A 23,092-nucleotide genomic window follows, 5' to 3' on the forward strand; every position below is an offset into this window, starting at 1 on the left:
TTAATACACTTGCTTATTGGATTTGTTTCAGACTTTTGGGAGAAAAAAAAAGCTTAAGTATTACACTGTTAAATTTTATTTTATTTTATTTATTTTTGATGTTTTATTTATTTCTGAGAGAGAGAGAGAGAGAGAGAGACAACGTGAGCAGGGGAGGGTCAGAGAGAGAGATAAAGAATCTGAGGAAGGCTCCAGGCTCTCAGCTAGCTGTCAGTATAGAGCCTGATGTGGGGCTCGAACCCACGAGCCATGAGATCATAACCTGAGCTGAAGTCGGATGCTTAACTGACTGAGCCACCCAGGCGCCCCTACACTGTTAAATTTTAAAAGGAAGTGCAAACCTGAAGAAAAAAATTGTGAAAATATAAGTTTGATTCTAAAATATTAATGTTAGAGAAAAGGGACATAATTCATAATATAAAATGTGATGTCTTATTCTTATAGATTTTCAATTTTTGGTTTTTAAAATATCCTAGAAAACACCTACTTTGCTTTCTATTCAGTTCATTCAGTATATACTGCATTATATTTCACAGGTCTCATTTACAAATGAATTTTCCTTCTAAAAGCATTTGTTGGACTTTTGGTTTTTACAAATGTTGTTTTGTAGCCTGATCACAAGGATGAACAGTTGTTTGATAAATTAATCATGCACCTATAATAAACTAGTTTGACTTTCTAGGTTTTCTTTTTTTTTAACGTTTATTTATTTTTGAGAGAGAGAGAGAAGAAAGGGCAGAAAGAGAGAGGAACACAGAATCTGAAGGAGGACCCAGGCTCTGAGCTGTCAGCACAGAGCCTGATGTGGGGCTCAAACCCACAAACTGCAAGATCATGACCTGCGCTGAAGTAGGACGCTCCACCAACTGAGCCACACAGGTGCCTCTCTAGGCTTTCTTATAATTGTACTCACAGCGATAAAATTCAAAGAGGTCATGAACTTGGTTAGGAGAAAATTACCTTATTTCCACTAACCTCTTCATAAAAATCTTCTCCAGTTGTAAATATAGTTGACTAAACAGTAGCATAAGCAGCATTGTGACTTTTCAGATTACGCTATTGCAGATAATTTTTTGGGGGGGGTTTCAATTTCTTTTATTTTTTTATTTTTATTTTTTTTTTTTACAAATAGTTTATTGTCAAATTGGTTTCCATATAACACCCAGTGCTCATCCCCACAAGTGCCCTCCTCCATGCCCATCTCCCCCCCACATCCATCAGTCCTCAGTTTGTTTCTCAGCATTCAAGAGTCTCTCATGGTTTCCCTCTCTCCCTTTCCCCCACCATTTCCGCCCTTCTTCTCCCCCATGGTCCTCCATTAAGTTCCTCCTAATCCTCCTATACGTGCTAACATATGATATTTGTCCTTCTCTGCCTGACTTATTTCTCTAAGCATAACACCCTCAAGGTCCATCCATGTTGCTACACATGGCCAGATTTCATTGTTTCTCATTGCCATGTAGTATTCCATGGTATAGATAAACCACATCTTCTTGATCCATTCATCATCCAGATGGCCAGCAGATAATTTTAAAATATCATTGCTGTTCATCACTTCTTGGTAATTATGATAGTTATTAGACCTGCTGTTCAGTATTGTTATTTAATGAGTAAATAACATATATTACTCACATATTACTTTATCACATTCAGAAAATACATTTTGATAGTTGTACCCCAATATAACAGATTTCCATTGTAATACTTTGCATTTTATTTCACATAATTAAAAAGCACTTTTTTTAGAAGGGGGTTGATAGGCTTCAGAAGTTATACACACACACACACACACACACACACACACAAGGTTTCCTTGTTGAAGACAATGGAATTTCATTTCTTTTTCTGAAACTCTAATGAAACTATATTGCTAGAAAAGGATTCTAAAAACCTAAAAATCTTTTAAAATGGTCCTTTTAAGTGATTCCTTTTTAATGATATTCTTTTAAGTTTATTTACTTCAGAAACTTTGAAGGTCTCTATATGAAGTTTAGTAATGGTTTAAAATCCAGGACTTATAAACCAGTTAAATGATTCTCTTATCATTATTCCATACTGGGTGCTGAGTATTTGAAATATGCATAACACATCAAAGTGCTCAACACAATAAATAGTGAAAAATACTTTTACTGAGAGTTTTTTTAAGAATTCAATTTACTTTTAGATATTTAGCTATCTGTTAATACTATTCATGTAATTTTAATATGATTTAACTTTATGATCATAAATTTACCATTCCAACTGAAATACTTGGGATAGTAATTAAGGGGTCCCTTATTAGACAAAACTAGGAGACACCATGTATTAACAAGACTGTCTGGGAAAATAGGATACATGTTCAGCCTCTTTCTTGTCTCTTTAACACTTTTAAAAACTCATCTACCTAAATATGAAAATTATTCTGTCCATGGAACTAAACTAAAACCTGTAGGTAAAATCACATTTTACCCTGTACATGTTTTTTCATCACTGTAAATATATTTACCAGGAAAAACTACACATAAATTATGTAAAGATTTTTTCTTTCTCTTTCTTCTTTTCCTGAAAAGAAACAATCAATGAATGTGAAGGAGAATTAAATATGCCACTGGCCCTAAGGTTCCATACTTTCTTCATTGGTCCTATTCATCCTCTAAACATTAGGAGGAAAGCTGTAAGAGTGCCCTGAGGAAAAATTGCTAAGTTTGCTAATTTATCTGTTTTATAGACTCATTTTCTAAAAAACAGCATCTGGTAGATATCAAAAAGAGAATGTAGAATGGGCAAAAGTTTTTTGAAATGACAACAAAAATCAACTAATTTTTCTAACCTTGAAAGACTTTTTTTCAATATAATTTAATGAGCATATTAAGTCCATAATCATTGTAAATACTAGTGGTGGAATACTGGCAGTAACTATGCTACAAGGAAATTGTAAGCATCTGCTATATTGGTGAACTGTTAGATTTCTTGCTTTTATAAAATTACTAAGGCTTCCTGGGAAGTCTTGCACAATCATTTTTCAGCTTCTGGACAATAAGAAAGAAAACTGGAATATCATGTTGCATCTCGGTTAATAAGTGTTTACAGAGCACTGTGTTTGTTCCCAATGAACCTCAGAAATTACTTATCTTATTGTCTGAGAAGAAAAGCATGCAGTAGATCTAAGATAAAGTCAGAAAGTAGGAGCAGATGGTGAGGGCCCACAGATACCAGAAAGCATGGTTGGATACCACCATTATTGGAAGCCTTCTCATGATAAAACTCATGTATTTTAGGCTATATGATAATAGCATATAGGCTAGGTTAACCTCCAAAGGATCTCCCAATAGGAGGTTGTATTCATCTTATTCTAAGTCATAGTTGACAACTTGAAAATAAAACATTTTCAGTCATTCTCTTAATAAGTTGATTGGATGTGTATGACATGCTCATCTGGGTATCTTGTAAATAAAATCTAGAGTGAAATAGTGTAAGTATTTCTTCAGTTACTCTTTAGAGATGTCTATTTGGGCAAAGAGTAAAAATTTAGTTCTATTTTTCCCAAGTATTTTTCAAAATAAAGTGTATGTGTTATAATTTGCCAGGCTGAATTCCTTGAGGGAAGACACAACACTGCCTTTATATCTGTGTTGCCTCTGTAGCTCTAACTACTTGATCATTCATATTTGGATAATTAGTACAATTAACTGTGAACTGCATGGTACCAGAAACCCATTACATTTGTTTTTCTGTTTTCTAAAGATAGTAGTATCTCTAAAAAGAGATACAATGTTTTAGGTAATAGTGTTGGTGAAGATATGAAAAAGACGACCTATTGAATGTTTTAAAATCAACTACATTTATAGAAGAGCAGTTGGTATTTTGATAAGTACAATTCATATGTTCTTCTAGTCTTCTATCTGCAGATGGATAGTTAACAACTAACCTTTTGGAAAGTAATAGCTGAGTCTTGGGCTTGTTTATATTGATGGCAATACCTTCCCATGTGGTAGGTGGCGTGTACTTCAGGTGAAAGGATAGCACATTAAGAAATAAGTAACTGGTGTCTTGGGATGCCTGGGTGGCTCAGTTGGGTAAGCTCTGACTTCAGCTCAGGTCATGATCTCATGGCTCGTGGGTTCAAGTCCCACATTTGGTGCTGCACTGTCAGCTCAGAGCCTGGAGCCTGCTTCAGATTCTGTGTCTCTGTCTCTCTCTGCTCCTCCCCCACTCTCACTCTGTCCTCTCTCTCTCAAAAATAAATCAACATTAAAAAAAATTTAAAAAGGGGTGCCTGGGTGGCTTAGTCGGTTAAGTGTCCAACTTTGGCTCAGGTCATGATGTCACGGTTCGTGGGTTTGAGCCCCGTGTTGGGCTCTGTGCTGACAGCTAGCTCAGAGCCTGGAGCCTGCTTCAGATTCTGTGTCTCCCTCTCTCTCTGACCCCTCCCTGCTCATGCTGTCTCTGTCTCTCTCAAAAATAAATAAAAAACATTTTTAAAAAATTTTTAATTAAAAAAAAGAAGTAGCTGGTGTCTAAAACTTTTCATTCTATGATAAAAATGCATGTTTTAGGGAGCTGTAATTGGATACTCTAATCTGTAGAGTCCTTCCTTTCAGGTCAGGTCACCTCCCCACTTAGTGTCCAGCTACCACAAAACCCCACTTCTCTCTCTCTCTAGCACATGGCACTGCTATCCGTTGACCTTGACCACTTTGCTTGGTTGTGGCCCACAGTCCTGGTGCTGCCTCTCAACATCACTAGATTAGAAGTGAATATGCCCCATGAACTCCAAGGAACTACAGAAGTGTAGAAATCACCCAATATATTTGTCTTACTTTTCCCCCAAACTTAACATCAAAAGGCTGTGCACATTATTAATGCTTCCTAAGTTCTTATATAATCTAAATTTATAGAAAAGCAAAACTGGGAGCGATTTTGAACATCTAATAACCTGAGCATTGGAATAGTCATACATTGTACCATGCAAAGTAAAGATTAAGAAAGAAAAAAGTTGGAAATTTTTGGAAATTTGGAAATTTAGAATTCTGTGAAAGTTTCTCTGTGGAGGGGCGCATGGGTTGCTCAGTCGGTTAAGCATCCGACTTCAGCTCAGGTCATGATCTCGTGGTTCATGGGTTCAAGCCCCACATTGGGCTCTGTGCTGACAGCTCAGAGCCTGGAGCCTCTCTTCAGATTCTGTGTCTCCCCCTCTCTCTCTGACTCTCCCCTGCTTGCACTGTCTCTCTCTCTCTGTCTCTCAAAAATAAATAAAACATAAAAATTTTTTTTAAAAGTTTCTCTGTGGAAATGTTTATTTCAAAGCATAATGTTGTGTTTATTGAATTTCCATGGGATCAAAATTTAGTCTTTAAAATATTGAATATTTAAATCAAGCACGATCATTTTGAAAATGTTGCTATAGAAAGTGGGAGAAGCTATTTTCTGGGGATGATCTTTAATTAGATAAATCAGTCCCCATTTACCTTTAGAAGAGTAGCAAATGATACCAAAAATAGAAATAGGGAGGTAGGGGCACCTGGGTGGCTCAGTCAGTTGAGCATCTGACACTTGATTCCCGCTCAGGTCAGCATCTCCTGGTTCATGAGATTGAGTCCCATGTTGGGCTTTGTGCTGGTAGTGTGGAGCGTGCTTGGGATTCTTTCTCTACCTCTCTCCCTGCCTCTTTCTCTCTGTCTGTCTGTCCCTCTCTCTCTCAAAAATAAATAAATAAACATTAAAAAAAAGGGGGTGCCTGGGTGGCTCTGTCAGTTAAGCGTCCAACTTCGGCTCAGGCCATGATCTCACAGCTTGTGAGTTAGAACCCCATGTTGGGTTCTGTGCTGACAGCTCAGAGCCTGAAGCCTGCTTTGGATTCCATGTCTCACTCTCTCTGTCCCTCCCCTGCTCGCATTCTCTCTCTCTCTCTCTCAAAATTAAGCAAACATTTAAAAAAAAAAAAAAAGGAAAGAAATAGGGAGCTGCTTTGAAAATTCCCCTCATGACCATTTTGGAACAATGAGTATATAGTATTTTTTAAAGGGTCTGAAAATTCAGAGGAAAATAATAATACATAAAAATCACATTGCTTTTTAGCATCTGGGAACAAACATAGATATATTGGGCTCCTTAAATATAAGACATAAGGTTGTTTTGTGGGAGTATAATAGCACCCCCATCACTTAGTAAACTATTTTCTGTTCCCCTCTTATTGATTTCATTGTTTTTCACAACACTGTACTTTGTAAGGGTGGAAATTTGAGTTGCCTTAGATATTAATTTGGTCAATAGACTAAGTAAACACTTTGACACGAAGAGACAAAGGTTTTGTCAGGTAAACACTTCCTGAGTGCTGTCCAAGTAACTTTAGCTTCCTTTTTTTATCCTTCCATTATTTTCTACGGTCTTTTTGTAAATTCTTGGGAAATTGAACAATGTCTTAAATATTTTGTAATTTCCCATTCTTATAGCATGGTGTCTGGCACATAAGAGTTCATCAGTATTCACTGTCTGAAATAACTTTATAATGAGAGCCATGTGGAAAGAGGAGGTCCATTTATGGGCTTAACCATCCAAAGATTTTTAACTTACTATGATTCAAAATATTTGCCACTCTCTCTAGTTTAGTCCTGAGTAGAGAGAAATATCAAAGGTACCCTAAAATGGGAAGCTTTCCTTTTCTTCTCTCTGTTGCATTATAACTGAATCATTTTTTCCATTTTGCTTATTAGCCATAATACTCAAATACATATTCACATCCCAAAATGGGTGATAGACACTGAGGAGGGAGCTTGCTGGGATGAGCACTGGGTGTTGTATGTAAGTGATGAATCATGGGAATCTACCCCCAAAACCAAGTGCCACACTGTATACACTGTATGTTAGCTAACTTGACAATAAATTATATGTACGTATATATAAAAGAATTATAGTAACAAATAGCATATACCACAGCGTTATAATACTTTCAAGAACACTATGGTTGCTATAGCTTTTTTTTTTTTTTTTTTGCTATAGCTATTTTTATTTACCATTTATTGATAGTACACTATGTGCTAGGCACTGCTCAAGGCAACATTCATCATTGCCATTTATTTTAATGAGTCTTTTATTTGGATTCTGGTATTAAGTTCAGGTCTCATTTAATTCAGGTACTCAATTCATCCAGTGTGGAGAGGTGAAATATTCTGAACAAAGATAAGAAATACAGCAACAGTGGATACCTGGGTGGCTCAGTCATTAAGAAATAGAGCAATAGTGTAGTTAACCATATGCTGCAATATAATATTTCAAATAGTCTTCCACTTTGTCACACTAAAGGTCAATATGAAGACTTGTGACCTTATTGATCAAGTGTCTGTTTTGTATAATGAACTCAAATTAATAGCACTTGGCAATCACTTTTGAAGGAGGTAATTTCTCCTTTCGTTTGCAGCTGAAGTGGAGGCTAGTGTGATAGAAGCTGTAAATAAGATAGTATAATTCTAGGACAGATGGATTATATGGAAGGTTAGATCCTATCCCGTGCAGTCTATATCTGCATCAATAAACTAATATAAATATTGAACTAGAATGGCAGGTTTCATTTTCTGTATTTATATCATTCCTTGTGTTTGTTATGATATTAGTGATCATATATAATGAAAAAAACTAACATTAAGACTATTTTCCTTCAACAGTTTTAGGTCAGTTTCATCTTATCCCCTGTGCTAAGAATTAACCAAACTCAGATATCAAAGAACCAGATCTCTAAGATTTAGTGAGTCATAATTTCTTGGCATTTATTTTGTAAATTAGTTTTTTAATTATATACTAATAATTATTAACAGTAATATTAATTTTTTAAATGTTTACTTAAAATTTATTTTAAGTCTATTTATTTATTTTGAGAGAGAGAAAGAGCAGGGAGGGGCAAAGAGAGAGAGGGAGAGGGAGAGAGAATCTCAAGCAAGCTCTGCACTACCAGCACAAAGCCTGACACAGGCTCGAACTCACGAACCTTGAGATCATGACCTGAGTTGAAATCAAGAGTGCGCTGTTTAACTGACTAAGTCACGCAGGTGCCCCAATGTTTACTTTATTTATTTTGAGAGCGCGCGCGCGAGAGAGAGAGAATCTCAAGCAGGCTATGTACTGCCAGCACAGAGCCTGATGCAGAAGCTCAAACTCATAAACTGTGAGATCATGACCTGAGCCAAAATCAAGTCAGATGCTTAACTGACTGAGCCACCCAGGTGCCACAGTATTAATTTTACACGTTTCCTCTTCTGTCTTATGCTAAGAAGTAACCAAGCCCAGACATTAAAAGTTGACTCTCCAAGATTCAGCAATTCATAATTTACCTAGTATTCATTTTGTAGTTGATATTTGCTTACTATCATGAGTAAATGTGTTCACATATTGGAAAGAACTCCCTAAAACCGGGACCATTTGGATTGTGCTTCTAAATCCTGTTTATTGATAGCCAAGGATCACACTGCGGTGGAGCTGGGATCTATTGGCAGTCCTTGGGCAAATGAAAAACCAGTAATTGCTATTAGAAATACTATTATGTTTGTAAGGGTATCCAGTCCAATTCTATAGTTACATTATTTAGGATATAAATGTATACAGATGTATCCGATTATTATATATATTCATAGAAAAGGATTTTAAAGTGACTTTTTCAGGAAAGCATGGTTTGTTCAGGTAAATACAGTATATTTTTAGTGGAAACCAAGAGGCAATACCTCAGTTCTGGGTATTCCATAACATTTTACTAATCAGGAGAAAGGTACCAACACATGGTTAAAAAATATTAAAATATCTGAGTAGCTTCACGCAAACAAACAAAAGCCATGCAAATATACTGGGAAATGAAGTTCTATGCCATGCATATCAGAGAAATGAAATGTCAATGCCTGATTTCAATGAATTCTAGCAACTAAAACATAAACCAAAACTGAAAACTGATTTTAATGAAGTCTGACAGAGTGCATGTGGCAAGACAAATACATTAATTAAACACTATTTCAAAGCAAGTAGCAAATGTACTACAATTAAATACCCATTTCTGCAATACTCACTGTCATGGAGCCTTACTGCTGCGTGATGGCATAATTTCTCTCATCTTGTTGTTCTGTGGGGTAAGGGCAAGTGGCTCACTGGCAGGCTGAATTTTGTTGTTTGTTCCTTAATCTATCAGGTTGTGCTTTTCTTTATATCATACAAATACTACTTACCATTAACACAGAAATTCCATAATCTAAGGAAAAAAATTGTGATGGATTTATTTTTGCTGCAGAGGAGGTAACAACAGCCACCATCATGGCAAACATGTAGCGCCTACAATCTTTCTATGGGCTTTACAAGAATGAGCTCGTTTAATTCTTACAACAGCCCTAGGAAGTAGATGCATCTCTTATCCACCGTCTTGGTTTGCATTCCTCCAGAAACAAACTCTATACAAGGGCTTAGAGGCACGTGGTTATTTGGGAGATGATCCTGGAAGCACCAAGGAGGAGTAAAGTGAGGCAATAATTTGTGAATACATGGTTCACTGCTACAAGGAACTGGGGCTTAATCCCAGAGGGACTCTGTGAGAAACTGTGTGGAACACACTTTGGAATCAGCTGAGGCTGAGGAAGGTGTAGGATTTAGATGGTAATTGCCATCCTTCATTAGTTGGGGGTCACTCCTCGGGAGTGTTAACTCCCCAGAACTCCAGCCTGCCTTGCATATGCATACAGTACAGCTCAGTGGCCCGATAATGCCATCAGAGAGCAGAAGGCTTTGACCTTTAAGAAATCATCAACAAATGACATCCAAGGTAGACCACGGTGAGATGGGCAGAGCACCAATGGCATCTCTATACCCTTACTTGACAGATGAAGGAGGTAAGTCATAGGGAGGCTGCCTAACTTGCCCAAGTGAGAATGGGAACAGAGAGCTACAACTCACATGCAGGCTGTCTTCAGTACAGAGCAGTGGTCTTAAACATACAGACAGATGGGAATTCTATCTGCTGCCAAGTTCTTTTAGAACTTCCAAAAATTAGGCCCAAAATTTTATTTATTATTTTTGGGAGGGGGGAGGTCAGAGAAAGAGGGAGACAGAGAATCCCAAGCAGGCTCCAAACTGTCAGTGCAGAACCCGACATAGGGCCCAAACCCTTGAACTGTGAGATCATGACCTGAGCTAAAAATCAAGAGGCCATCACTCGACTGACTGAGACACCCAGGTGCCCCTGCAACACACTTTTGACAGTCATACCTATTTTATGTATTCCATGTCATAAGTAATCCCTCTGGTAGCATAATGTTTGTACTCAGTACATTTGTTTCATATTTATTACTGTCAGCATAAAGCCTTTCATCCTTACTATGGAGAGTCACACAGGTTAATTGGGGTAGACATTTTCTTGGAAAGATAATCCTTTTTTTTTTGAAATGTGAGTATAAAAATCATGGAAATATTTTTCAGGTACCTGGGAGTATATGAAAGCCACTTTGAGTTTGCTCTGTTAAATTTCGGAGCTTGGAAAATTTCTGAATTATGGAGCTAGAGAGGAAGTGTTCATAGCACTCTTGCCATAAAACATGACAAAATCTGATTAAATATAATATGTAAGTCATATTTACTGACCTCTCCCTAAAGGGATAGAAGGAGATAAAATGAACTAAGTTTATGTCAATATGTGCATATGTGTATATGGTGAAAAGGGATAATAAAAAAAATGCTTCTGGAGATTTATTTAGCTCATATTTTCATACTGGGAAGCTCTATGTAGCTCTTGTCTCCTTGTCTGCCTCAAAAGGAGAAAATGGAGAAGAAAGGCAGTTTCTCCTTCTCCCTTCCTCTTCCCATCCAACCAATGGTAGTTTTTCCTCTGGTAATCTCCAAAGTTGGTGAAAATAAGCACAAGTTATGAGGGAAGAAGCTCAGAGGCATTATGATAGAGAGCCAGCCGTGAGAGGAGGAGAGTGATCCTCACTGGACTCGTCTACTTTTGAAACATTTCTGAATTTGAGAGTCCTTACAAGCTATTTTCATATATTTGGGGTTAAAAAGAAATGGAATGTGTGCTGCCACTTCTCCTACCTCTCTGGGAGCGAAATAGCTGGTAGATCATGTTAAACCTTCTCACTAAATTTGGAAGCAAACTCAGAACCTTTCCCTGCAGCCGCTGTCTGTAGTGAGATTTAGGAAGCACAGGTGAAACCTAGTTAGCATCCCTGAGCTGAAAGTCAGCTCACTGAGGACAAGGACCACAGCTAACTTATTAGCTGTTACAGTTCTGGCCCTTTCCTTTGCTGCTGGTATATCATAGACACTCCACAAATAAACCTTACTGATGAATAAACTGTAACTGATGGATCCTGACTCAAAAAAATAAGGTCATTTGTACGGGACTAAATGGGGAGATATGACAGAAACACATGGAAGATCATTAAGTCAGTTTTATAACCAAGGACTAATGGCATCATGCATTCTCATTTGTGGAGAAACTTCAAAGAAGAGAAGAGATTACTAAGTTTTATTTTCTTTCTCAGCATTATTAACTATTAATTTGTTGATACACAGGAGACTATTCTTTAGGTTTTGCTTGAAGAGGGATATTTAGATCTACTGGTTGTAATTTTAAGTCTAAAATGTAAGACTTTGACACGGGTATGCTGTCAAGACATAGACTACTTAATGACGTCATTAGATCAAGACATAAACAAGTAATAAGTGAATAAATGTAAGTCGCAGGGAGGTGTCTAGAAGTTCAGTGGTAAAATCATCATGCAAAGAGTCAGAGTGGTGATTAGCAGGGTTGTATCAAAGAAAGAGAATGATCCGTTGACAAAGGCTTGTTTGATTCAATGTATATAAAGGTGGATAAAGGATGCAAGATCTAAGTTTTGTGGAATTCTCACTATGTGCCAGGTATAGCGACAGTCACTTCACATACATTATTTCACTTAATCATCATGATGATTATGAGTGGTATTAATTATCAGACCATTGGAAGTGTGGAAAGAAAATCACAGTCACTCAGTGGGTTCTCCGAGCTCAGAGTGCCGGATCCTGCCAAGTGAAGGGATTGTCAAAAAGACAAGGAGGAATGTGCTCATTGTGAAACATACAAATTTGGAATGCCAGAGGCAAACAGTGAAACTGTCTATTCAAGCACTAATCAGGTAGAAATGTCCAAATGGGTTTGAGGTCTTACCAAAAACAAAACAAAACAAAACAAAAATCATTTAATGATTCCCAGAAAGGGCAGATGAACTAAAAATTTTTACTTGAGATTTGTTCCAGGCAGCTTCATGACTGCCAGGCCATGACAATTTGTCCAGGAAAGGGGTTCCCTAGGAAGCTATTGGAATATCAGGAATGCTTGGCAGACCTGTCCTGATGATTGAGATGGATGAACCATGTTAACAGAGCTAATGCCACTAAACACTAAACAGGCCCAGAAGGCTTTGAAAATACACAACAATGCCAGGCTTCAATCAGAATCTTAGGCTCAGTTTCAGACTTTAGTACTCTTTATCACGACTCTCCAGATGGTTCTAGAATGTAGCCAGTTGAAACAACTGTTCTAATTTAATCAGTTGGCACTCTGGCTTATGTATTTTAATAATTTGTGAGTTAACTTTCCATGGTATAGTGTCTTATAAGTATGTTCCCATAGTATGAGAACTTGTGAATGTGCTTTTCACATTATAACTTATGAGTTAACTTTCTTGTGAATTGGACCTTCTAAATCTAATATCTAATCTGGTGATGTTACCGCATCACTGAGAATCAGACCTGCATCATGGTGAGTTCCCCAAAGCCAAAGCTTTCCCTGAGTTCTCCAGAACTACATTGTCAAATGCAGCATTGGCAGACACATCTGGCTATTATAGTTCTGATTTAAATTAATTGAAATGAAATAAAAAATCCAGTTACCTGGTTATGCTGACAACATCTCAGATGCTCAGTAGCTGCATGTAGCTAATGACTACCATATTGGACAGCATAGATGTGGAATATTTAAATTACAGAAAATTCCACTGGGCAGTCCTGGCCCAGATTATTAAATAACCAAACATCTCTTGCAGACTTGCAATTCACTTTATCCTTTTATGCAAACATGCACTTCACATGCTTTCTCTCAGCTAAGATAACTTTACCCACTATTTGATATATTCAATTACCCTTTTTATTTGATTTCTCCATAAAGGGATAAAGGTATTTCAGAGGCAGAGAAGCACATCACTGGGAACAGCAAATGTTGGAACCTCATATCAGATTAGGTGGAGCCAGCTAAGTGGAGTCACATCATTTCTCAGAATTGCCTGTAATTTTATATCTCTGTCTTTCCTGCTATCAAATATTTATCTGACTTAAGCCATAAAATGCCTTGAAGCAAGTAAATATACCATACTAACCAGGCTATATTTCGTCCTTATAATTTATTTCTATTTACCATGTGTTAGCAATCAATTAATTTTTTTTCCATTTGGGGAAGGAAAATAAGACAGGAATTTCTGGATAATTAAAAGTTTACCCCTTAGGACCTGAGAGGTTCCTTCATTTTTACTGAGAGTAGAAATAGCCATTTGTACTAACGTGATTAAAGCGACCATGATGTCTCCTTTGCTATGGTGAGCACCATGGGAGGAATTGTGAAGCCTGGGGTTTACATCCTTTGCTTTACAATTTATAAGACTTGGACCAAAGGCCAAACTCCTAACTTCTCTATCCTCAGTTTCCTAATCTGTCAAGCTGAAATCAGAGTTGAGAAACATAGAAGACCCTCTCTGTTAAGTGCTTTTAGGACTTGACACTAACATGAAACATTTTCATCCAAAATGATTTGGAGTCTTGAGTTAGGTACTGTCCTTCCTCCAGGCCACACATTATCCCCCTCTTTTCCTACTATTCACTCCAAATACGTACTGCACATTATCCATACATCCTGACTTCTCTGTAGAAAAGAGAGAAACCGCATCCTAAGAGAGCAAGATTGTAAAGGTTGGAATTTCATATCCCTATTTGGTGGGGCTGGCTAAAGGATTCAAAATAAACAAAGGCAGATGTAAACGTGAAAATTAAGTAAGGATTATGAAGATAGAGCAACATTTTTCTTAACTTCCTGGTCCTTCTTTTCTAAAACAAATTTACATGTAGGCCTGTTTATATTTAAAGGAAAAAGTCACAATGGGTCATAGAGAAAAAACACAAGACCCTATGGATGGTCTTGACCCACATCGTGAGAACCCAGAAAATATGAAGCTAGGAGATTGTGAATTTAAGCAAGATGGAAATAGAGTAAATAAATAAGTAAATGAATGAATAAATAAATAGAGCAAGATGGTGTATGTGCTGTCATGATTTAAGATAAATATCTTCTGATTTACTTTGGATTGAACTGTTGAAGGTAAGGAGTGAAGAGCAGAACAGATCTATTTAGGCATAGAACAAAATTGTATTTACACAAATTTCTAATCTCTCTAATGTATCTTAAATTGTTAGACGTTTCTATTATGATACTGACTAACAGAGAAGACAGTGATGTTCCCATGTTTCTATTCATATCACACCCTATAGCAAAAAAATGGTACTTGTGACCTTTGAAACCACTTAATTCCGAGTTGAAAAATTAAGGCCCCTGTGCCACTGTGGATTGATCAAAATACCTAGAGCATTTAGGAATCCAGCAGGAATAGTTACTATCTTTGATGAATTGATTGAGGAAGCCTGAGGTGGAAGCTTAAGGTAGATTATAAGTTAAAAGGAAGTTATAATTACTCCATTTGAAGGAATGCCGACTATTCCACAGGGAGAGAAAATAAATATAAAAAAAGAAGTCAATATTTTTTGTTCAATAAAAGCCTTTACAGTTTTATTTATTAAAGAAAAATACCTGTTTATTATTGAAATTTTATAAAATATAGTCATAATAGAGAAGGAATATATCCCCAAGTCCCACCTTTGAGTAAAACATAACCAAATTCTTCATAATCTTTCTTTTCATCTGTGTCTCCCTGCATAAGAAAGAGTTCCTAGTACAGATAATGCTTTGCAATATAAATTTTTACTTGAAACATTATGAACATTTTCCCGACCATCAAAAAATTTGTATAATATTTTAATGTCTCTATAGTTTTCCATTCCATAGATAACAGCCTAATATTTTTAATCCCTTTCATGTTGGGCATTTAGGTGGTTTGTGTTTTTTTTAATACTGTGAAATGCTATTATGAATATTTATTAGGTTGATTCTTTGTATGTATTTCAATTATTTCTTTATAATAAACCACTAGAATAGAAATATTGGGTTAAATCATTGGTCTGGTGATCAGCATTGAGATGAATTTGCTGACAAATGCAAAGCTGGCCTCTTTCACAGGGCAGAAATTATTTTCATCTCCACCAGACAAAATTCCTGTGCATGTCTGTGGACAAAATCATTTGCTGGTATCAGTCTTCTTCTGGGCTTGAAGATTACTCAAAGAAAAGGAAAGAAAATAACATTACGGTATCAGATCACCAGAAGGAGCCCCTGGACACCATCCTTGGAAAGAATCCTTTTGTCCATTTCACAGACTTTCCTATTTTCCCTTGATTTAGGGAAGTAGGCAACTAATTATTATAAAAAGTACTGAAATTAGGGTATTAAAGGGACTTTGACAGAATTTAAATCTCAAACACTGAACAGTTCTGTGAAACAGTCACTTCATGACTTGGAGCATCAGTGACATTTTTCTGTAAAATGAGGATAATGGTGTCTGGTTCAAAGAATCTCCTATAAAGATGAAACAATATGTGTCCAAAGCTCCTGATACAGTGTGGGACTCATAGTAGACGTTCAATAAGCAGTAACTATTACTGTGCTAATTATGATGAGCTGAACCAGCCAAAGAATAATTGCTCAGTTTTGCTTCTACCACTTGCAGTTAGCCTAGGTAGAAGTTATGTACAGCATTAGGTAAAGCCCTGGGGGAGAAAAGTGTGTGGCTCCCACAGGGGACACTGAAAACACCATCATGGGGAGGGGAGTTGGTAGAGAATATTAAGAAATAACGCAGTGTAGGTAGCATCCAGTCTCTCAAGGGGCTTTGGAATCCAGATAGAAGTTTTGGCTCTGTCAGTAAGCAGCCAATTCAGCAGCATCTGGAGTGCAGATTCCTGGGCCTCACCCTAGACATAATGACTTAATGGCTGGCAGTTGAGAATGTATATTTTATCAGGTTACCGAGTTACTAATGTTGTATTAGCATATTGGAACTTTAAGAATCACTGATGCAACTATAAGATATAAACCTTTATCTTGAGTCATGTTCTTGAAACTTGGGAGTAAAGTGAAGTAACTTTATCCAGTCAGTGTGCAGGATAATTTCTGAATGAAAAGATGAGGTGAACCTGACAGCAGGAGGGAACTGACAACAGGTGTAGGTGTAACATGTCCCTCAGGTTTTGAGAGATTTGCAGTAAAGTGGAAATTAAGGAAGAGACAGGAATAAATGACTCCAAACATTATTATTAACAAGTAGAATTTAATGACTAAGTTGGTAGGAGATTCAACATGGAGGACAGGAGGTATTCAAAATGGGCCACATGATTTTAAGTCCAGGTAAATAGAACAGAGATTCACTGATACAAATTGGGAATTGAGAACTGTCGGTATTGTGAAAAGCTGAGTTCAGTTTGGGGCATGTTAAAGGATGAATATACTCTTAAGTGGAAATTTATGGAAAATAATTGAAGGAAGTGGAGGGATGGCGAAACTCAAAGCTTGAGTGACTGATCTTGGCTAGAACAATAGGTGAAATTTTTAAGAAACATCTTCAGATAAGTCTTCTCCGTGTCCCTTCCTCTTTAAATTGTCAAAATATATGTTATTTCACACACAAAGGATTTCATGAGTTAAATTGCTAATCACTTGAGAAACGTAAAGTGAGCGTTTCAAATTTAGATATTATCCTAGCTGTAGAAAAAAAGAAAAGCTGTATTTATTGTTTATTTCAAAGATAAAAACATATGGCATGGTTGATAATGTGAACGTGTTTATTTTCCTCTTTCTAGGCAAGATGTAAAGTACTTAAGATCTAAGTGGTTAGAAACTCATTTGTATATCCCAGTGAGGTATTTGGTAAATGCCTAGTTGTTGAACTGAATTTTAAAATGATTCTTGAGGGTACCTGACAATGGACAGCACCCCCTATCCATAGAATTAGGTCTGTTTCTGTTAAATCCTGTGAGTTCAATTCCCAATGGTGCTATAGTCCTTTGAGAAGCTAATTAAGATCCTTGCCTCATATGGGGATTGTTGCCTAAAAACTAAGAACGTGCACTAAATCTCAGACTCACATGACCCACGGGGAAACTTCCAAGTATTAGGTATGTCCTCAACCCAAACCGTTGGTTCCAAACTACTCTCTTCGTTGGAGTAAAGTTATAAAAGGGTATTTGAAGAGCCCTTTCTTGCTCTTATAAAATATACAAACTTCTAGCACAATAAAACTGTTTTTAAAATGTGCCTTTGATTGCAAGTGTTGTAATTTTTGTCTTGATCCTACTGTTAGCAAAAAAGGAAAACTATATTGTAATCATTTAGTAGGTACAATAAAGTGTTTTATTAATTGTGTCAACAAAAGGATGAGCATGTCCCCAGAGAAAATAAGTTCTTTAATGAGTTTCTAAACTCCAGGCAGTACCCATGCTCGAACAAGGATTAGAATTTATGTACATTTTTATTGTTGCCTGGTTTTTGGCAGTATGTATTTTCAAGCAATGTATTTTTAATGGATATAAAACACAGTAGGCAAGGAATTTCATTGTATACAAAATGTTACTGAATCTAAGGGAATACCTTCTTTGTATGTTCTAAACTTGAATTTATGTTTATGTTGTTATAAAAGTCACATTGCTTAGAGTAAGTTTATATTTTTATCCTGTCTTTAACAATCTTTGACATTTATGTTGATTAATTTAATTAAGTAAGTTGCTTTATACACTTATTTTTTTTCTGATTTTAAGTGTGTAGAAAATCAAAGCAGATTCAAATATACTTTTCTACTAAATACTTTATGTACTTGAATTTTTGGACTATACTATATATGCAAAGAATAAATGGATGCGTTCATTTATTCATTTGACAACTACTTATCAAGCATCTCTTATGCTCCCAACACCGTTATAAGTGCCAAATATACAGCAGGAAATATAGTATTGTGTGGTCAAGAACTTGTCCTTTTTCTAGGCTATAATATGTCAGTGATGATAATGGTACTCCACCCTCAAATAGTAATTTGATCCAAGTCTTTGTAATTAAACCTATAGATTGATTCTTGAAGCAAAGGTCACAAGAAGAAATTGTTATGGAAGTGAATTTAGAACTCATATTTTAATTGATTCCTGGTCATCTTCAATAAGATGAACATGTTTACTTTCAAGTGTAGGCTTTTATTTTCTTGGAAATTCCCATCATGAACAAACTCAGTGTTTGTTTACTTAATGCAATTGGTGTGGTCCATGGGAAAAGGCCAATGCAGTATGATTGTTGAGAAATGTTTGAGCCTGGTCATTTTAATTACAAATATTTTATAATTTATGTCTTTAGAAATGTAAGATAGATTTACTTTTTTTTTTTTTAACTCTGCATCCTTCAATGAGAGATCTTTATCTTTTATCTGTTCACTTTTTTCCCAGGTTTTAGGGACAAAGCCAGAGCTTAGGGATGGAGATGATGATGATGACACCATAGCAGACATAACCAACAGGAAAATGGCCAAACTCTACATGGTGAGTTTACTGTTAGAGAATTCTGTTGTTTTTACTAGACTGGAGGCAGCCAGGAGGCCTGTTGTGGAAGGGACTCCCTGCAATAGCTGATTATTCTCATTGCCCTCAAAGAGAAATGTATAGGTGGAATCCATTGTTTGCTCTAGTATGTCTATTAAATTTCCTCTTTTTATCGCTTTTTGTTATTTTTATTAAAAAACACCAAATAAGTGAAATAATTGCTACAACTTAAATAAAATTATATATTTTTGCTGTGCTAGTTTGCAACAGTATGTTTTGATATATGATATTTAATAAAATGTTTCCTTCATGGAATAAAAATAGTTGGTAAAGCTTTTTCTTTTTTTAAATTTATTAAAATTCAAGTTGGTTAACATACAATGTAGTATTGGTTTCAGGAGTAGAGCCGAGTGTGGTAAGCTTTTTCATATAAAGTCTTGATAAACTATAGAATCTTCACGTTATTTTAAAAATCCTGTTTAGCCATAATGAAACCTTTCTTTGTTACAGGAGGGAAAAGCTATCAAACCAAACAGCTGGGAGGAAACAGGGTAAAAACAGCACTGTCCTGGGCATTTGGGACCGAGTTCCATGTCACCTCTGTGGTGATAACCCTGGGCAAAGGGACCATTGTAGGCCTCAGTTTTCTTAGCTGAAAAACAGAGAGAGACATTACATTAGAAGTTTCTTCATGTTCCTTCCAACTTCACAATTTTATGATTTTATTGTTGGTGAAGGCAACAGAAGCTACAAATGCACAAGTTGAGGAGATTGCTCAGATGGGATCCTTCAAGAGTTTCTTCCCCTTGTAACTTTCCAAGTACATGATTGGGAGCAGATGGTTAATCTCCCTGCAGAGCCAAGTAGTCATCAGGCATCACAGGAAGGAGTTACATTTGCTCTTCTTTAAGGGAACTTCTAGCTCAGAAACTGATTTTGAATGAAGATCAAGTTACTAACTTGTGTATTATAACTTGCATTTTATAAAGGGGAAGTGGATTCTTTTCTTCCTAGAAGGCAAAGGAAAATGTGGTTACCACTTCTGCTAAATATTAATATAAGACATACAAAAATTGTTGTTTTGGACTTTGTGGCAGATTTTTTTATTACTTTTTCTAAAACCCGTTTTCAACAGCTTAACAAATATATTTTATGCCACATCATCAAATAACGTTCTCTCTCTTGGACAGCATTATAATAAACTAAGTATTTTTAAATGTGAAAAATGTAACATTGCTCCCTCTAGTGGATATATAGTGTATTGCATTCATATAAATTGCAAAGTCTGAAAATGCTTTAATTTGGAATTGTAGAACAACGCTGGGAAGCAGAATCACCTAGGCAGTTTCTAAAAAAACAGAATTCAAGCCCCACCACAATGCTGCAAAACCCTACCACTGATCTAGGAAGGTCCATGGAATATTTATCCAATGCCCAGATGATTATCTTGCAGTTTACTAGCTGCCCTTTGAAAAACAGTGAATTCTAACCTAGGCATTAATATCACTTTCCGTTTTGAAGACCACCTCCAACTTAAAAAAATGTTTTGTGGTTATTTCTAAACTTCAAGAGTCTAAGTTAATAAGTATTTGTGACAGAGGAAATTTATTTTGACAATTTACATAAAATATACTTAAATTACAGGACCTAATTTGAAAAAATCTATAAGCATAGACTAAAATATGCCAGTTCCTCCATAGCACAATGTTTGGCATATGGTAGGTACTCAGTAAATGTTGAATGAATGAATGTTTAAGCTTTAGCTTTTGCATGTGTGCAGTGAGTTTAAGATTATTACCTAGTTGAAAAGATCACTATACAATTTAGAAACTAATCATGTAAACGTCATTGCCTGGTGTTTACAATTTATAGAAATCTCAACAAACCTTAGCTATTATTATTAACACTATGACTTTCTGATGTATTAGGTCCAGTATCAAAACTTGGCTTTTTATCAGCGGTGCTTTTAGCCCAAAATACTTCCAAATTTTTTTTTAATGTTTATTTATTTTTGAGAGACAGAGAGAGCACTAGCAGGGGAGGAACAGAGAGAGAAGGAGACACAGAAACCAAAATAGGCTCCAGGGTTCGAGCTATCAGCACAGAGCCCTATGCAGTGCTCAAACTCACAAACCATGAGGCCATGACCTGAGCTGAAGTCAAATGCCTAACCAAATGAGCCACTCAGGCATCTCTACCCTAAAAAACTTTTCAAATTTTTTTAAATTTTTATTTATTTATTTATTTTAAGTTTATTTATTTTTGGGAGAGGGAGACTGAGAAAGAGAGAGAGTAAGTGTGCATTTGGAAGAGGGACAGAGAATGAGGAGAGAGAGAATCTGAAGCACTATGAGTATAGTTTTGCGCTATGAGTATAGAGCTTTATGTAGGGCTTGATCTCATGATCTCACACAACTGTGAGATCAAGACCTGAGCTGAAATCAAGAGTCAGATGCTCAACTGACAGAGTCATCCAGGTGACCCATTATTAATTTCTATGATGATGAGTGACGTTGAGCATCTTTTCATTTGTCTTTTGGCAGTCCGGATATCTTCTTTGGAGAAATGTCTATTCATGTCTTCTGCCCATTTTTAATTGGATTATTTGGGATTTTTTGGTGTTGAGTTATATGAATTGTTTATATATTTTAAATACTAATCCTTTATCAGATATGTGATTCAAAAATATCTTCTCCCATTCAGTAGGTTGTCTTTTAGTTTTGTTAATTGTCCAAAATCTTTTAAAAAGCCTATTAGGGTATTAGCACTCATGGCTTTGTTTGTTTTAAACAACTTTGTTGAGATATAATTTACATTCCCTGCCCATTTAAGATATACAGTTCAATGGTTTTTATTACATTTACAGACCATCACCATAATGAAATTTTAAAACATTTTTATTATCTGCAAACAAGCTCATGGTTTTTATATTAGGTTTCAGATGCCACTGGATCCATGAGAGTGACCATGGTGGCAGAAGAAAACCCCTTCTCCATGGCAATGCTGCTTTCTGAAGAATGCTTTATTTTGGACCACGGTGCTGCAAAACAAATTTTCGTATGGAAAGGTAAAAAATGCCATTCATACTGTGGCTGTGTTCCAGATATACAGCCATTTCTGTAGAAAGGTAAATGAAACATCTTTTCTGATTGTAAAAAAAAAGCCTGTCTTTTTGAGACTTGGCCTGTAAACACCTCATATAAAATGCAGACATCAACACCATATCTTCTTCTGACTGATATCATTTGCCAGGAATGATGGGGTTAAAGAAAGCATTAGGGAAATTTGAAAAGAGTCTTTCTATATATATAGTGATCAATATGATGTTACTAAATATATTTAACACACTAGGAAATTTTTACCATTCTCTGTGTTCTATTTAAATTATAATTATGTTCAGTGCTTGGTGTGCAAGTATTTCTTAATCATATATCTTCTCTTTCTGAGATTCTTTTTTTTTTGAATGTTATATTTTATATTTTTTAAGTTTTTTAATTTATTTTGAGGGAGTGAGACAGTGAGATAGTGAGAGTAGGGTAGGGGGCGGTAGAGAGAGAGGGAGAGAGAGAGAATCCCAAGAACTGACAGTGCAGAGCCCAATGCGGGGCTTGAACCCACAAACTGCCAGATCATGACCTGAGCCAAAATCAAGAGTTAGAGGCTTAATTGACTGAGCAACCCAGGTGCCCTAAGATTCTGTCTTTTTAATTTATCTTCCATTTTAGGTAAAGATGCTAATCCACAGGAGAGAAAGGCTGCAATGAAGACAGCTGAAGAATTCCTAAAGCAAATGAATTATTCCACCAATACCCAAGTATGTGTGGAAATGAACTGGCTAGAAGAAAAAATTAAGAACATGGGAGTTTATCATATTGCCACAAAAGTCATGCGAGAATTTCGTTCAAAATAATATATGCATGGGAGTCATTCATCACTTATGTGTGTGCTACATGGCATCCTATGTTCCTAGACCCATAGCTTTGTAGAGGATGGAATTTTGCAGAAACGAGATCAGACCTTCCGTGGGACTGTATGATGCAAATAAGACCCTGTCTGCTTCCTCCACAGCATTTCAGTCAAGATAATCAGCCACAGTTGAGTTAACTGAGAGCACTTTTCAGTTGGTCCTTAGAGCAAGCTGTGCAGACATAGACTAACACCCAGACAATATTTGGCTTCACTGAAATTAGCCTAGACACATTCTAGTTACTTTTCTTTTCTGAGTCTTTCAGACTCACTCTTTCTTTCGTTTTTACGTACTAGCACAAGTAACATAATGAGATTATTTCTTCCAGATTACAGACCTCTTATAAACCTAATGCAAAAACCAGTCAAACGTATTTGACTTGATGGTTACATTTGAAAGAAT

General features: G+C 36.2%; 1 protein-coding gene across 1 annotated transcript in view; it reads left to right on the forward strand.

The window, feature by feature from the left end:
• The window catches only part of SCIN (scinderin), a 76,297-nt gene that overhangs the window by 27,086 nt on the left and 26,119 nt on the right, over window positions 1–23,092 (forward strand). Inside the window, exons 5-7 of the mRNA XM_039256394.1 lie at window positions 18,631–18,723; window positions 21,658–21,790; window positions 22,449–22,537. Of these exons, the coding sequence (XP_039112325.1) occupies window positions 18,631–18,723; window positions 21,658–21,790; window positions 22,449–22,537 (315 nt within the window). The remainder of the gene's footprint in view (window positions 1–18,630; window positions 18,724–21,657; window positions 21,791–22,448; window positions 22,538–23,092) is intronic.

The sequence above is a fragment of the Hyaena hyaena genome, unplaced genomic scaffold, assembly GCF_003009895.1.
Source record: "Hyaena hyaena isolate Hyena2069 unplaced genomic scaffold, ASM300989v1 scaffold_569, whole genome shotgun sequence".
NCBI classification, from domain to species: domain Eukaryota; kingdom Metazoa; phylum Chordata; class Mammalia; order Carnivora; family Hyaenidae; genus Hyaena; species Hyaena hyaena.